General features: G+C 49.3%; 1 protein-coding gene across 1 annotated transcript in view; it reads left to right on the forward strand.

Annotated features, from left to right (window-relative positions):
• TLL2 (tolloid like 2) overlaps positions 1-10,497 on the forward strand; it is a 135,743-nt gene extending 125,246 nt beyond the window's left edge. The window contains exons 17-21 of the mRNA XM_007187438.2: positions 674-799; positions 2,821-2,948; positions 5,941-6,154; positions 8,520-8,770; positions 10,363-10,497. Of these exons, the coding sequence (XP_007187500.2) occupies positions 674-799; positions 2,821-2,948; positions 5,941-6,154; positions 8,520-8,770; positions 10,363-10,497 (854 nt within the window). The remainder of the gene's footprint in view (positions 1-673; positions 800-2,820; positions 2,949-5,940; positions 6,155-8,519; positions 8,771-10,362) is intronic.
• Positions 10,498-16,715: the final 6,218 nt, after the last annotated feature.

The raw sequence follows: 16,715 nt of genomic DNA on the forward strand, positions 1-16,715 counted from the left end.
TTTACAGGTAAGGCAACTGAGGCACAGAAGTCAAGGGCTCCCCAAGGTCACAACAGCTGGAAGTGGAGGAGCAGGGCTGGCACTGGGCCGCCTGGCCCAAGGCTCGCACGCTTACCTGCTCCACAGGCAGGAGGAGGTGTGGGGCCGTGGAGTAACAGCCCAGGCCTCTGGTCACACAGACTGCTTGCTCACTGAGTAACCTTGGGCACGGTAACGTTCTCAGCCTCAGTTTTCCTACCTGTAAAATGGGGGCATAGGCACCTCCCTCCTAAGGTTGTGTGAGAATTAACTTAGATAATACAGAGGGTATAATAGAGTGATTAGTGTCCATCACAGGGTAAATGCTCAGTGCACGGTGGTTATTTTTATTATTGTTAATATTATTATTAATACTAGCCTATCCTTTAAGGAGCTCCTTGGTTTGGGTGGGGAGCAGGAGGGGAGAACCTATATATACATTAAAGTGCTTTAGGAGCATGGGGAATTCAATATATACCAGGGCCAAGTAGTATCCAAGGAATGCTGCCCCACCCTCGGCCCCATGGAAGGATAATCAGAGTTGGGACAATCAGGGAGGCTCTCTGGTAGAGACTCCTTTTGAGCTGGGTTCTGGGCTGTGAGGGACGTTCCCAAGTTGGTGGTTCCTCTTAGGAGAGTCCGTTGATCTCCGCAGACAAGGACGAGTGCGCCAAGGACAACGGCGGGTGCCAGCACGAATGTGTCAACACCTTCGGGAGCTACATGTGCAGGTGCAGGAACGGCTACCGGCTCCATGAGAACCGGCAGGACTGCAAAGAGGGTGAGGCTGGACCGTGTCCAGGGTGGAGGGCGTGGGGAGGTTCGCCTTGGCTGCCCAAGTGTGCACATGCGTGAGTGAGAGCGAGGGGCGCTTGTTCCAGGTCTAGCAAGCCCCGAACTGAGGCTCAGCTTCTGCCTTCTCTCCTCCCACCTTCCTGCTCAAGAGTGATTTTCGCCAGGGCAGTCACTCCTTCAGGAAGCTTGTAGGGGCCCTTGAGTGCTCTCCTGCAGTTATTATTGAAAAGTGGTTAAACACCAGGCTCCAGAATCAGACAACCTAGGTTTAAATCTTGGCTCTGCTACTTACCAGCTGTGCGACCTTGGGTGAGTTACTTAACCTCTCTGAGCTTCAGTGTCCTCTTCTGTTTAAAACGGACTAAACATACCTCCTTCTTAAAGTTTTTGTGAGGGTTAAATGAGAGCATGCTTAGAAAGTATTTCAGACAGGCTGACACATATTAAGCACTTGAAATGTTGATAGATATCACCCATCTATGTCATAATCATATTTACCATTTGCAGGTCTAATAGTGAAATAGAATTTGGGGAAGACTTTGCTCCCTGCTTCACTCACTACTGTGAGTCCTTCAGAGCCAGACGGCTTTTCATGTCCAGTCACTCTGGGAAAGGCCTTCCCGTGTTCTCACCATCCTGCAAAGGGAGTTTGAGCATCTTGATGAATACACAGGCCTCCAGGCCTTGTCCCCACCACAGAGCCCTGCATGCACATCAGGGTGAGGGAAGATGTGAAGACCTCACACCCCCGCTCTGGGATAAACATTTCGGAATTAGGAGATACTGGCTGGGGCGCCACAGAGACTGGTCAGGGCCTCCCCGGAAGGTTAAAGAATGAGCTTAGACATCTTCAGAAGCCCACCCTCGAGCCCAGCGCTGTGACCCGGACACAGGAGGTCACAGGTTAGGTTGAGAGGTGGGTTGGAAGAACTTGGAAGGAACTGTCATTCTGGAACTTAAAAAAAACTTTGTCTAGCCCCTGTGGCATGGGGGAGACCAGGAGGGCTATAACTCCGCTAAGGTCCCATCAGGTGAACTGTATGCGTTCCTGCACACTGGCAGGGAGTGCGGCAGCGAACATCCCACGTCTGAGCTGCTGCCCCTGTGGGCGCCCGTTCTCTGTGGGGCTGCGGAGCAGGGGCAGCAATGAGGGGAAACCTCCTTGCAGGGCCCCCTCCCTCTTACCCACACTCAGCCTCCAGCTGCTCAGCCTGAAGCCACAGGGCAGAGACATCAGTGGTACCTCCGCAGTGCCCTCTATTTCCTAATCAGCAGGAGCAAAGGCAGGCCTGGCTCTACCCCCGACCAACAGGTCACTTGCCATCTCTCAGCTTATTTTCTCAATTAGAAGGTGGGAAGGATTAAATGAAAGGATGCAATCAAAGTGCTTAGCGCAGTACTCAACACAGATAGAGACAAATTCTAGCTCTTGGCCAAAATGCTACTTACTAAGCAAGTCGTGGGACCGCTCTTTGCAAATAGCATGGTAACCAGGCCAACATCTGTAGCCTCCAATTGAAATTGCTTTGGAAACTAAAAGGCAGAAGGCATAGTGATGGAGATCTTTGTTAGCGCTTACTGAGCATTTCACATGCATTATCGCATTTAATCCATGCATCCCCCCTACAATGTTGGCACCCCTTTTACCAATAAGGACACCAAGGCTCAGAGTCCCACAGCTTGTAGGTGGTGGCACCAGGACTTGAACCGAGGCCCATCTGACCCCAGGGCCTGTGGTCTCAACCACTAACTCTACCATATTTCCAGCGACAATCACAATGCGAATAGCAATCGTAAGAAAGGTGACCTGGCTCCAGGAAGGCAGCAAAGCCAAATAAATCAGCAGATCTCTGAGCTGGGGGACCCTTGATTCAGGCCAAACCCTGCCCTCACATATTATGACCGTGTGACAAGAGCGCAGGGAGGAGGCTCTTCCGGAATGCCTCTTCTGCTGCCCACAAATGAATTACCTCTCTCTCTCTTCTGTGTGTCACCCGTCACCCCCAGCTGGCTGTGTACACAAGATCAGCAGTGCAGAGGGGACCCTGGTGAGCCCCAACTGGCCTGACAAATACCCGAGCCGGAGGGAGTGTACCTGGAACATCTCTTCAACCGCGGGCCACAGGGTGAAACTTGTGAGTTATTTTCAAAGTTTATGGACAACACGGACTTCGGTATCAGGCTGACATGGGTCTGAGTCTCTGCTTTGCCTTTTCCCAGCTCTGAAACTTGGGGAGGTTACTCAACATTTCCAGGACTCACTTTTGTTATCTGGAATATGGGACTGCTAATGAAACCTACCTCTCCGGGCTGTTGTGCAGATTAAAAGAGAGGATGCACCTGAAGCCCTCTGCCCAGGGTGGTGGGTGAGAAAAGTTCTGTAAATAGCACCTGTTCACAATGGTGTCAGTATGACCTGGCACCCATCACACAGATCTGAAGCACTGTTTGAGATTCAATAGTTTCCAGTTACAATATTTTACAAAATAAAAAAAATACATTCTCAAGGTTAAAAAAAAATGTAGTCAGTCAGAGGGTTGGAAGGTGGAAATCAAGTTTCCAGATCCCCATGCTCACTCTAGGAATGACTTCTCTGAACATTTTCTTGTGAATTCTTCCAGAAATTTCTGTGTGTGTGTGCACAGGAAAAAATATATATCCTTTTTCTTGCTCACATTTCTCAAATGGATTCTATTATTCATATTCTTCTACAACTTACAATTTTTCCAGTTAACAATAGGAGGTTAAGTTATGTATGCTAATTCTCTCTTGAATTAAAAATATATATCTTCCAAGCCTTTCTTTAAAGTCCCATCCATGCATATGACTGTGGTGGTCTGTGCACCATGCTCGGTTATTTCAAAAGAGAAATGAGTTTTTCCTACAAGTCTTGTTTCTCAGCCACCAGGGACTCCCAGACCGTGGAGTGTAAAACAAACCCTCTTGCCTTCTGGAGAAGTTGTTGTATTCCAGCAAACAGTTTTTAAATGGGTCATTCTAACTCTGGAGATAGCTAAGCTCTTCAGAATGTATATGGATGTCCCCCTGAATTATGGACCAATAATGCAGGGAGAAGGGGAGAGAACAAAGGAGAAGGTGATGATAAATAGACGATCGCCCAGGGACTTGCGTGGGTCTTTACCGGTGAGAGCGGTGAGGAGGACAGGTGGATGAATGGGTGCCCAGGCTGGGCACGGGTGCAGGCCTGGGGCATCGAGGGGTGAAGGCAGGGCCTGTGACCACAGGTGCCCATGTGGGCACCTCATATGCATGGCTGTCCGTGTAGGAAACGCTTTCGGCTGCTCTCCTGGGTCAGTCAGAACAGCCTTGAATCTGGGCGAGGGTGAATTAAAGCGAGTGCATTAGAGAAAGGCTGCCGTCTGCTGGAAGATGATCGCCATGGCAACACAAATCTCTGAAGACGGCGGGGGAATGGCGCGCCCTGGGGTTGGGAACGTGCAATTTGCACAACTGGTAGCGGCGCTTCCCTGGAAGGGCCACAAGATTTTAGTAACTGCCCCAAACGTCTTTTCCTGTTCTCTACAGTACTGAGGAAATAAAGCAACCAATCACAGTGGCCAGAGTGAACCCAGACCTCCAATTTATCTGAGGCACATACATATGCGCTAGTTCTTAAATACTTCCTTGGGAAGTGGATGGTGGGTATACTGATCATGCTCTACCTTTTTGCTACCAGAGTGGACGGAATACTTACCAGGAAGCTAGTGCTTGACTGCACAGGGATAGCCACAGGGTGTCCTATGGACTTTTGGGGAGCTCCCCATCTCCCTGGCCCACCGTCACCCTCCCATTGCATTGCCCACCCTGGTCCCACCAGCCTCCCCTTCCTACTCCTGCCCACCATCCCTACCCCTACTCTCTGGCCCCACCTCCCTTCCTATAAGTGTGAAGAGCTTTGCCCATTTCAAAGCTCAAACACAAAATGTGTGTGTCATTCTTACAAAAGCCTGTGGCCCCTCTATTTCTCCCTCTCTGCCTCCATCTCCGCTCTGTCACCCCGGGCCCCTTCTTGTGAATTGAGATCCCTTCCAACCCCCAGCTAATGTTCTCTCTCCCTCTCTGTCATTTGGTCCAAGTCTTCAGTTAAACTGTCCCCTCTCACCTTGTCCCATCCCCCTCGTAGCCATGGGCAGGCCATTGGCCAGTCATGTGCCCAGCACCTGAGAAACCCTACATTTGGGGCTGCAGAGCCTGGTGTACAGCCTGGAATTATGGGGTTGCCCTGGCCTGCTTCAGGGGACAGTCTTGGGGGGACAGGGAGAGGGGAGGCAGTATAGCCTGGTGATGGTTAAGAGTGTGACCTGGAGTCAGGCTGGCTGGGGGTCAAGTTCAGCTCCATCCTTCTCTAGCTGTTTGAACGTGGGCAAGCCACTTAACTTTCCTAAGACTCAGTTTCCCCTTCTGCACACTGGGGATAATAGTAGCTCTTTCCTTACAGTATTATCAGAATTGAGTGAGAAAATGCAGGGCTCTGCATGGAAAAAAATATTCAACTCTGGCCAGCCACTCTCAGGACATTGACGTGGAGTAGCGCGCACTTCATGAAGCCTCATTCACACAGTGCAGTGCAGAGGTTCAGGGCAAGGGCTCCTTGACCTCCTGGTCATGGCCCAACTCTGCCAGTGGGTGACCTTGGGCAAGTTATCCGACAGCCCTGTGCCTCAGTTTCGTCATCTGTAAGGTGGTGGTTATCATGGTAGACACCTCACAGGGTCATGAGGATTACTACTTACAAAGCATTTAAAACAGCCCCTGGCTCAGAGTGAACACCTCGGTCACTGCTGCTCTCATCGTTGAGGGAGAAGCTGCAGGATGTGACAGAAGGAGCACAGACACCAACAAGCACTGAAACCCTCTGACCCCGGCCACCTTATCCGCAAAGCGGTCGTGGTAGCAATAGCTCATAGGGTTGTTCTGGGGACTAAGAGAGGGGCCAGCTGGAGACCTTCTCAACAGATGTGGCCACCAGCACCATGGGCTCCACGCCGCCTGCACAGCTGGCTGGGCAGATGCATGTCCTCGTGCCCCTTCCTCTCCCACCCCTGGAGAGGGGGGCCCGCCCCGGCTGAAGTGACCTTGCCTCACTTTCTGCTCTTCCATCCCTAGACGTTTAACGAGTTTGAGATCGAGCAGCACCAGGAATGTGCCTACGACCACCTGGAGCTGTACGATGGGCCCGACAGCCTGGCCCCGGTCCTCGGCCGTTTCTGCGGCAGCAAGAAGCCAGACCCTGTGGTGGCTTCGGGCAGCAGCCTGTTTCTCCGGTTTTATTCGGACGCCTCGGTGCAGAGGAGAGGATTCCAAGCCATGCACAGCACAGGTGCGTGGGCTGGGAGCCCGGCCTTCAGCTGATGCCCACGTGGGCTGGAGATAGATGGGTGATGAAGGCAGGGAAAGGACCACCTTTAATTCTGACCATGGGGGACGAGCAGTGTGTGATAACATGTCCCTTTTAAAATGAAACATGGGCACCCATAGGGGGAAGGGTTGTTTTCTTTTAATGTCCTTCACTGACAACCTTTTAAAGGGGCAACCCTTTGTCGGCGCCACGTTTCTTTCCTCCCTTCCTTTCTTCCTCCCACCGCCCCCCACCCAAGCTTTAAAATTTTACTTGTAATTTTGCTGGTCTGTGAAACCCTCAGTCTGGGTGCTGAGTGGTGGAGAGTAGCCCTTTGTACCCTCCAAGGACCAGTTCCAGAAAATGAAAAGTGTTTTTGTTCCGCATTATTTTTCCTCACTTGAAATAAATAACTTTATTCAGCCCTCTGGAGGAAAATGTTTATGCATATAACTTACATTATTTACTGTGTTAAACGGAAGAAAGTCAGTAAGAACATTGGCTCTGCTCTTTAGCCGTTTAAAGGAGACAACCTGGGACTAGAGCCCTTGAAGCAACTTTGACTCTCTGATCCTGGCCCTCTGGCAAAGCGGTGACTGCGCAGCCCACTCAGAGTCTGAGCTCATGATGATGACCACTGTGAGGTTTTCTGAGCCCTTTAACAGCCCCTCCTCCCAGTTCTTTCCCAGAACCAGAAAACATGAATCAGGTGAGACAAAATGACAGGCGGCACCTTCTCCGTCTGGCTGGCCCTTGCCTGGGAGAAAACTCCCCACTGTTCACGGCTGCGCTGTCACTTCCCCGGTGACGTTTAAAAGCCACTAACTAGTGACTTCACCCTCTTGTCCCTGCAGACTGAGTGTGGGTGCTCAGGGGAGGTCAGGGTCCTGCAGGCAATGGGGGCACACTCAGGTAGAATCGTTATTTGAGGAGAATTGAATAAGGGACTGTTTACAGAGGGGTGGGCAGGGTGTGAGGACACTGTGGGGACAGTGCAGCAACCAGGGCTAGGTTGCAAGGCTGTTACTACCCCCGGCCTGGATACCAGAGGAGGGAACGGTTCCTGGAGCCTAGAGATAGAGGGGGGCAAACAGAGGGCCCCCCAACAGGAGCGAGGACCAGGCAAGGAGGGGGCCTGGGACTAATGCCCTGACCTCTCTCCTCCCTCCTCCGATCTGCCGGTGCTCCCTGTGGCTGGATCATGAAGGCAAAGGGCTCATCCATGTAGACCCAGAGGTCTGCCTCCAGGGACCCAGAGCAGGTGGGGAAGAATGGACAGGGGATCTGGCAGGATGGATGGAAGGCATTCTGCCCTGCTAAGTGCCCATTTCCTGGCCAGCCACGTCTCAAGAATTTGAAATTTCCCAAAGACAGTTCAGACCTGGAAGAAATTCTAAGCTAGAGCACACATGGGATTAAGAGTTGGCAGTCGGACAGGACTGGGGCCGGGCTGGACGTGGAGCTCCAGCCGGGCTGGGGAATGTTACCAGACGGTGCGGAAGCCACGCCAGCGGGAGGAGGCGTGGAGCACATTGAGGACCTGCTGTGGAGGAATTTGCCTTCAGAATTTCTGTTGCTTTCTAATTTCCCATCCCTCTCATTTACACGTTTTTATTATGTGGTCTCTAGACACATGGTAGGATGGGACTCGGGCCAACCAGAGTTACCGTCCCAGTGAAAAAACGCAGAAGCCAAGGCTACAGAATACAAGTCCAAAGTACAAGGCGCAGCTCGCCTGTAACACTCACAGGGGTTTCAAAGCTGGCCTATAGTTAGGCTCTCAAATGCAGGCGCCAGCCAGGTCTATTCTGAGGTTTCAGGTTTGAGCGCTCACCAGCAGTTTTGATGTGCTTTTGGTGCCCTCTGCTGGCAAAGTAACAAATTACAGCAAGTCGGCCGGGCAAGGGTGAGCCCTTTTCAGATGCTTCTAGCGCTTCCAGGCAGTAAAGTGGTAAAGATCCATCACATCCCAGCGACCAGGCGGGCAAATCATCCATTGGCCCCAGGTCTCCACAACTGGAGAGAGGAAAAGGCTTTTGTCAGTAGCATGCCCCGGTATTCCCCGAGGCTTCCCCATGACCCAATCTGGTAACATAGGACCTTGGTTTGTTTGTACGCAAGGGTCAATTTGGACTCCCCAGTGAGCCCTGAAACTCCTGGATCTCTTTTACTCCTCTGTAAAATGGGCTGATGAAACTTTCCCGGCCCTTCGCACAGGGCACACACCAGCTTTGTGGAGAAAACTGGCCCGTACGGAGGGCGTGAAGAGAAACTGGGGGCCGGGAAGAGGGGGCGTGGAGCGTGCGCTCTGTGCGGAGGGGGCATCGCGCTTCTCTCTCCGCTCTAGAGTGCGGGGGCAGGCTGAAGGCCGAAGTGCAGACCAAAGAGCTCTATTCCCATGCCCAGTTTGGGGACAACAATTACCCGAGCCAGGCCCGCTGCGACTGGGTGATCGTGGCGGAGGACGGCTACGGCGTGGAGCTGATATTCCGGACCTTTGAGGTCGAGGAGGAGGCCGACTGTGGCTACGACTACATGGAGGCATACGACGGCTACGACAGCACGGCGCCCAGGCTCGGCCGCTTCTGCGGCTCCGGGGTGAGTCCCAGGGATGCGGGGGAGGCGGGCCGCGGAGCTGCTGGGTCAGACACGCGTGCGTCAGAGTCTCTGCCGCTTATAGCACCAGCCAGGAGGCCCGCTCTGCTGGAGCAAAGAGGGAAACTGGAGGGTAGTCGCAGAGGAGGTTGGGAGGTACCGGGGACCTGATACCGAGGTCAGCTAGGTAAGAGCAAGTCCTTTTTAGGACTGCCTACTTTTGCAAAGGGTTCATCTCTCCCCGCCCTCCTACCCCCCACCCCCCATTTTTCTTTAGCCTTCAGGCTTTAAAAATTTTTTTTTAATTATACTTTTGCATATTCCACATATTCACAATTCTCTCTCCCAATAAAACCAAATGCCTGTGAAAATTATGAATCACTCTTTTACTCCAAACACATTAGTTACGCTCAAGGTCATGATCATTTTTCTCATTATCACCTCTTTCCTGGGCCACCTCCTCAGGACAGGGCAGGCCTGTTTTGATCACTATTTCCCCAGCGCCTGAAATAGGGCCTGGCATGTAGTTGGCGCTCAGTGCAAGTGTGTGGACCAGCCAGTTCAGTGTCCTGGGCCCTCTCTGGCTGTACCACGCTGGGCACTGCCCACACTGGGTCCCCAGCTCTTTCCTTTCCTCCACCTCCAGGGCTGATCACTCAAGCTTCTTTGCAACTGGCTGGACTTACATTAAATCATTTTGGAGTTATTAGTGCTTGTGCTAAACAGAACCTCAAACTGGCATTTGCATGAGTCTTTGAATAATTTCCCTTCATCTTCTCTCACCCTCCAAAGAAGAAAGGATGCCGAAGTGTGACTTAGCTGATGCAGTGCCTTTGAGAGCTAAAGTCTTTCAAACTGTGGGGTCCACATGCAGAGGAAAACCTTGGAGGGTCCTGAGCAGTGAAATGTACGGGAAGCCCAGTTTGGTTCTGTTAGAATCTGGTAGACAGCAGCCTCAGAACCTGGCTCCCCTTCATCCACCACCTGGCAAAACCTTTCTGACAAATGCAGTGACTCCATCCCATGTTTTGTCCTTGGACAGGACATGGACCTCAACAATGGTCTTCGTCTTAGGTCTCCTGGAAGACACATCACAGTGGTGACCCTAGAGCTGGGTGATTCATGGTATACACTTTACAGTGAGAAAAACCTGAGCTTGCAGCCTATCTAGTTGTGTGAACTCGAGTCTCATCTCAGTTTCCTCAAGTATAGAATAGAGATAGAACCTGCCTTATAAAGTTGTTGTAAAGTTTACATGAGATGAGATCTGAAAGTGCTTAGAGAAGTGCACTTAATTAATCTATGCACTTAATAAATAATAGATTCTATATGAGCTATGCATTTCAGATTGTCTTTGGGAAAGCAGGGCTGGGGCAGGGGGCGGGGGTGCTGACTGGAGCAGAATTTGAATAGCTTTCCTTTGAAAAAGAGCTTGTTTTGTTGCCCTTCAGAGCCTCTGGTGCCAGGGATGCCTTGCGGCATCATCAGCCATCCTATGTCTTTGTGTAAAGTTCTGTCTCATTCTCCTTATTTTAAACTCCAACCACAGCCAACTGGCTTAAAGTCCCTCTGGTTTTCCTTTCTCCTCCCCTCAGCCATTGGAAGAAATCTACTCTGCAGGGGATTCTCTGATGATTCGATTCCACACGGATGACACCGTCAACAAGAAGGGCTTTCAGGCCCATTACACGAGCACCAAGTTCCAGGATGCCCTGCACATGAAGAAATAATGTTGTTCTTGAAAAACAGGAAATGAGAATGTTTTTGTTATAACAATGGCACCTTGTTAGTTTGCTCTAAAGCAGTGTGCAGTATTATTCTCAAACAAAAACTCAAAATCTAGCCTTGGAGGTGTGTGTATCTGATGAAGTTCGGCCAAAACAAGGAGAGAAGATGTTCCTTTGATTCCAGCTGCAATGTGATCCGTCATGGAGTTTTAAAGATTAAGGTTTGACGTCACTGACTATTCAAGCTATGCCTGTTCATTCTCCTCGTCCCTTGCTCCTATGAGACAAAAGCCCACCCTTGAGTGGGTCCTTCCTCTATTTCTGGACGTGCTTCCATAGGTGTCAGGCAGTGTGACCGTGTCCTGGAGACTCGGGTCATCTTCTGTCTACACTGCACAATGAGGAGAAAAGCCTGGCCATAGCGCATGTGTTCCTCACAGCTTTGGCTGGAGACTTTTGCTATCTCTCTGCCAGGGACACGTCACCCATGAAACCTGAGAATATGGTCGTCAGGACTAAAAAAGACATCACAGTAAGCAGTGCACAGAGGGAGCTGGTGTGTGAGGATCCCTGTCGTGTAGCAAGGAGACCGCCAGCCTTTCCTCTGCATCATCGGCTCTCCCTGCCCACGTTGGGCTCCCCCATCCCTAACTGCATTAGAGGACTAAGGCATCTGCTGTGACTTCAGCAGCACATTTGCTGGTGAGAGTCCCTAATCTGCCAAGAAGAAGACATCCTGACTTGTCCTCCTGCCCTCACTGACTTGGAGAAGACTCCACCCGGCCTTGGGATTCCATGGGCTGAGAACATCTATTCCTCCAGCTTTGGAGGCACTTGCTGTGGTTGACCTTGGCTCTCGACAACCAACTCAAACTGCATTTGCAAGACGTGCAAAGACATCTTATGAGGGACCATTCAGGTCCCTCATGGGGTTAACATCATTGAAAACTGATGTTATGTAAGAATCAACACCTTGTGGAACAAGTCTACTGTGACTAACTTCCTGAAACCGGTCGGGTTCAAGAGTGCATGGGTGACGTTGCCCAGACTAACTAGCGCTCAGTCACCAGCCTGCAGTCAGAATTCACCACGCTTGGCACTTGTCCTAGAGAAGTGTAGAGGATGTTGTTTACATAATTTTGAAACCTCCAGGTGTACTTTAAACAGTGAGGTAGTTCTGAATGGCATTTCATTAAGGCATCTATGGGCATTATGAGCTAAAAGCTGTGGTGTGTTAGCTTTAAAAGAGTATTTATGTTGGAATAATTTTTAAATAATGTTTACATAACCCTAAGTCCCGTGTGGTTGGTATCGAACACAGGACAGCGCACAAGAGGGTTTTTGGTGAGAGCCGAGATCGCTCCCAAGCGCCAGAATTCCTTTGGGATGAATCAACCTCATTTGAAACAAAGTATTTGCAAAAGATTAAAGGTGATATTTTTTAAAGATCAGAATATACCCCCAGAGGACTATGTCTAATTAAAATGATTGCTGGGAGTTTAAAAAAAAAAAAAGATGAAAAAAAAAAAGAATACAAAGAAAGGTAGAAGAAATGCATGGGACTATTTTTTCCTTAAAACAGAAAAAAAACAAAGTATTATTAATAATAATATATGTCTGTATATATGTATGAATGTAAAGGATCAACTGTCAGAGCCTTAATCAATGCAGTGTGATAAATACTGGCCCACTGATTTGACTGAGTAGGCCCTTCTGGACCTGCACGGTGTTTTATGGGTCTTCTTTCACCAAGCTCTCTCTCGGCCTTTCTTGGCCCTGAATGGAGGTTCAGCCTACATTCTTATATCGTGATCTATCACAGCCCCTGTTCCCGGGGGATCTTTGATTCAGCACGTGGAGCAGCTTGTCACTGGTTCAGACCTTACCCGCCTCATAGGGTGGATTCCATTTCTCTGATTTTTGTGTTTTGGCGGCTTTTATTTTGCCCGGTCTGATCTTCACAGTTGAAACTGAAGTCAGGATGCATAAGGTGACTGGTAAGGTTCTCTCTCCAAGAACATGAAAATTCTGTAGTTTCAGCCTTTAGAAGTCTGAATAAGATTAATGAATTCCCTGGAAAAGTGAGAGGGAGTCAGAAACAGAGTCAGCTCTGCCTCAGTATTTGCCACCCTCATGAAACAATGGTACTTATTTTTCTCTCTCTAGTATGAATATTTTCAAAAACACAACTTCAACAATTATCAACCTGTGGCCAATTTGAAACAATGGGACTCTTATGAAAACCTTTATTTAGGCCTTCTGTGAGTGACGTATTCCCAGAAAAGACAAGCTCTGATTCAGCTGGGGCTGGCCAGACCACTCCCCTGGAAACTCAGACTCACAGGACGTACCCACAGGGCAGGTTCTGCAAGGAACGCACAGCTGGCTTCACGAGAGAAAGTCCACTCAGCAGAAAGACCCAGGCCCCTGCCTTGGCTCTTCCAAATGCCCAGTGACCTTCCTGCACATATCCCAGGGGACATTACCCCTGCCTGCTTTGTCCTTGGGGCTGTCACAGAGCTCCAAGAAGACTGGCTTCAGTTCAGAGAATTATCTTGATGACCCGATGAAATATTTGGGGTCTGGGTCTTCAGCCTGGTCCAATTCTAGTGTAATCTGGTCTAGTAGATGCTAGAACCTGGATCCCAGGGCAGGGTAAGGATCTGGAATTAACTTCAGCTTGTGGAATTTCTCCAAACAGAAAATGAGGCTGTGCATCGATTCACTGTAAGACTATTTTCCTCTAAAGTTAAGTTTCTTATTACTCATGAAACGCTCAGCCTGGTTGAATCATTTGTAAGATCTTGTTAACTAGCAAATCACACTGGGGTTTGCCGTTGATCTGGTCTATTTGATAAATTTCAGATAATTCGTGGTATTGTTATTGTTCAGTGTGTGAACAAGTGTTCCTTTGGCTTCAGCAGATGTTTTTCAAGTTTCCTTTGTAGACTGAACTTCTGTAAAATAATCCCAAATGCCTAGAAGGATTCTTTAAAAAGAAAAAAGAAAAAGAAAAACCGTTTAGAGCATTATCTATAAATATATTGTATTTTTTATTTTGTGTAACTGTACATTTCATGAAATGTTGTCAGTTGCAAAGAGAAAGGGGAGAGGAGCTAACATATGTCTAGAAAGAAATGTTTCATTAAAGAATGTGGATTTATTGATGTGTCCTGGGTTTGTATTATAAGTTCAGACAAGATCTTGGTGATCATTTTCTCCAATACCACGAGAACTTGGGGAGGAGATTAAAAAAAAGGGGACCCTCTCTCTGGCTTTCTACTCTCTGGTGAGTACCCAGTGCCTGGCTCCAGAACAGAGCTCCCTGTTGGACCCAGAAAGTCATGAGCAAAGCTAAAGAGGGCTTCAAAGTTGCCCCCTTTCTTGGACCCAGACAGTCTGGAAATCTGACAACACGAACCTTGTGGCGATGGTTGCAGCTGTAACAGTGCTAGATGTGGTAGACATCTTCCGTTTGTCCCTCAGCAATTCTCTCCACCTGGTTTTGAGCCTGAGGACCACATGTGACATCTAAAACGGAAGGTCACGGCTCCTATAAGGGGGCTCTCTCTCTGGACTCTGGCAGCCACTCCTTTCACTTGTCCCTTCAGACCTGGGGGGAAATGACACTCTGCCGGTCTGACCTTCGTACTGCATTATCCCCCAAGGGGAACCTTTATAAATAGTCCTTTTAATAAGCCCCCTTAAGTACAGCTAGTTGAGTATATCACTCATTTCCTGTGGGGGCCCTGGCTGATACAGGGTCCATTTCTAACACAAGGACAGAGACGCCGTCTGATCAAGGACAGTCTTTTGAGGTTGACCAGATGAAGAGACTTTAGGGTGTGTTTGGAGTTTTGTGGGTCATATCAGGGAAGGGTAATATAGCACCATGTTTTTAAAAACACTCAGTCTTAATGCAAAACTATTTAACACATGCAATTGTTTTGTGCTATATGTAGAGTGTCAAGGTTTTATGACTTTTCTGCCCTTTTGCAGTCACCAGTACCTAAAGGATGAGCCCCAGTGGTGCAGGGGTATGAATGCTTTATGTGTCAGTCAGGATAAGGTAGCTTATGCCACAACAACAACAAAAAACCCTCACATGTCAGGGTCTTTACAGAAGAAAGACTTATTTCTTGTTCATGCTACGTGTTCATCTCTGGTGTCTGGAAGCCCTTCCACGCCATCCTCAGTCAGGACTAGGCTGATGGAGCAACTGCTACCTGGAGCCTTGCTGATTTCTGTGGCAGAGGGAAAGAGAGTGTGACAAATCATACACTGCCTCTTATGACTGCCTAGGTGTGACACATCACTTCTACTCACATGTCATTGGCCAAAACAACTCATAACTCAACTCACGTTAAGAATGAAATGAACTAGAACCATCTGGTGGACGCCACTAATGATTCTCACGTGTGATATTCATAGACCAGGAAATGACCAGAATCCTTCTGTTTGTTTTCACATTTTACTGCATCACTACTTCCCTACTGATATTTTAGATAAAGATATTTTAAAACCAGAATAAGACCACCTATCATTTGGAATGCACCAGCTTTTTAAACTGACCAGTTGTCGCCTGGCAAACTATCAGTGTGATCGGGCTTGTACAGGTTTAAATACAAATGATTAGAGAATCGCAGGGTTGGCAGCTCTAACCTCTCACCCGCTAAGGGCATCTCTTCTACAGTTTCTAAGGTGATAATTCTCAGATCTAATACCTTCCAGAGGAGGTGAGCCGGCTCACTTCGCCCATAACCTCTTCTTTGGGTGATGATGGCAAGTTCCCTTTGCAGAACCATTTCCCCTCACATTGGAGGGACCCACGTTGGGCAGACTGTCAGCCAGGCCTAAGTCCTCCTTGGGCACATGACCCAAACCAGACTGTTACCAACCAGGGTCCTTGGATTCTTTGATCAATAGAAATTGATAAGAGGCCAGACGAGAAATTCAGGCAAGGCTTTACTGGGGCTCCTGCTGCAGCGCCAGGGAGCGAAAACATGTAACAGGTTCGCTTGCTCACTCCCTGAGGGGGGCTAGCTGGTCCCTTATATGAGGTGAGGGTAAGGGTCAGGCCAGAAGGGTGACTTAGGCGGTCTGCCCACCCCGTTGGTGGTGCCGTGTGCAGGCTGTATGCACAGTACCCTGCTTCTGTTCCCGACATCTCAGAAGTGGCAGCTAGGGTTTTTGGTCTTTTTGTATCTTGTTGTTCATGATTTGCCCCAACTGCACATGCACACAGTTATTTTTAGTCCCTTATAGTTTCTTTGTATTTTGTTGCTTGAGGAGAGTTTTGTCCAGGTGCAAGCACTGCAGCAAAGGGGCCCAGGTCCCAGATCCCAGTCTGTCTCAAGACCAATTAGATCCTCTTCCTGGAACTGGAGTCCTGGTCAAGGGGCAAAAGGGCCAAGCTACTTCGGAGCTGGTTTTCCCTGGGAAGATATCCTGAGAGGACTGTCCAGGAGTCCTTGCTGCTGAAGCCTCAGGAGCAACCCAGAGCTGGGGTCCCTGCCCTCTCTTCTTTCTGTGAGCTCCCCTACACTCAACCAAGCAATTCCCTTTCTTCTTAAATTAAAAAGAGTCTGTTTTGATGCTTATGACCAGAGAACCATGACTGACCCAGACTCTTAGGCCAGAGCACCCTCTGACTGGAGGTCTTAGCAATTCTTCTAAAGAAGTAACGTGTCCATCAGAGGGAGAGTTGGTGATCAGTGGATGCATAGCAAACAAAAAGAGTCAAAAAGGACCTTGCTGGCCTTGCCCACCCACAGACAGCCTAGTCAGAGGGAGCAGGGGCTATCAACTCAAGTTCCTTGGTCCAGTTCTCTGGGCCAGGTGTGATTCTATGCCCACCAAGCAAAGTTAGGAGCATAATTTGTACCAGTTGTGCTGATTTAAATAGTCCAGTCATTGTAAACTGTATTTTCTCCACTTTATAGATTCAGGCAGAGGCTGGAAGGAGTTACTTCATTTGCCTAAGACCTCACACGGTCCAGAAGGGCAGCCAAGGCTTTCCACACAGGCCTCTCTGAACTGTGCCGTCTCCCCAGCGCCCAGGCACCTGTGGATTCAGTTTAGCCGTCACCGTGGAGTCTTGGGGACTGGAGGCCCCATGAGGCAGAGGCCACGTAGGTCTTATGCAGCACAGCCTCCCAGTGCCTGGATCCCCACACCCCGTTTTCCGGTATCCCCTGCCTAAGCAGACGGTGCCTCCACGC

The sequence above is a fragment of the Balaenoptera acutorostrata genome, chromosome 16, assembly GCF_949987535.1.
Source record: "Balaenoptera acutorostrata chromosome 16, mBalAcu1.1, whole genome shotgun sequence".
Taxonomy (NCBI): domain Eukaryota; kingdom Metazoa; phylum Chordata; class Mammalia; order Artiodactyla; family Balaenopteridae; genus Balaenoptera; species Balaenoptera acutorostrata.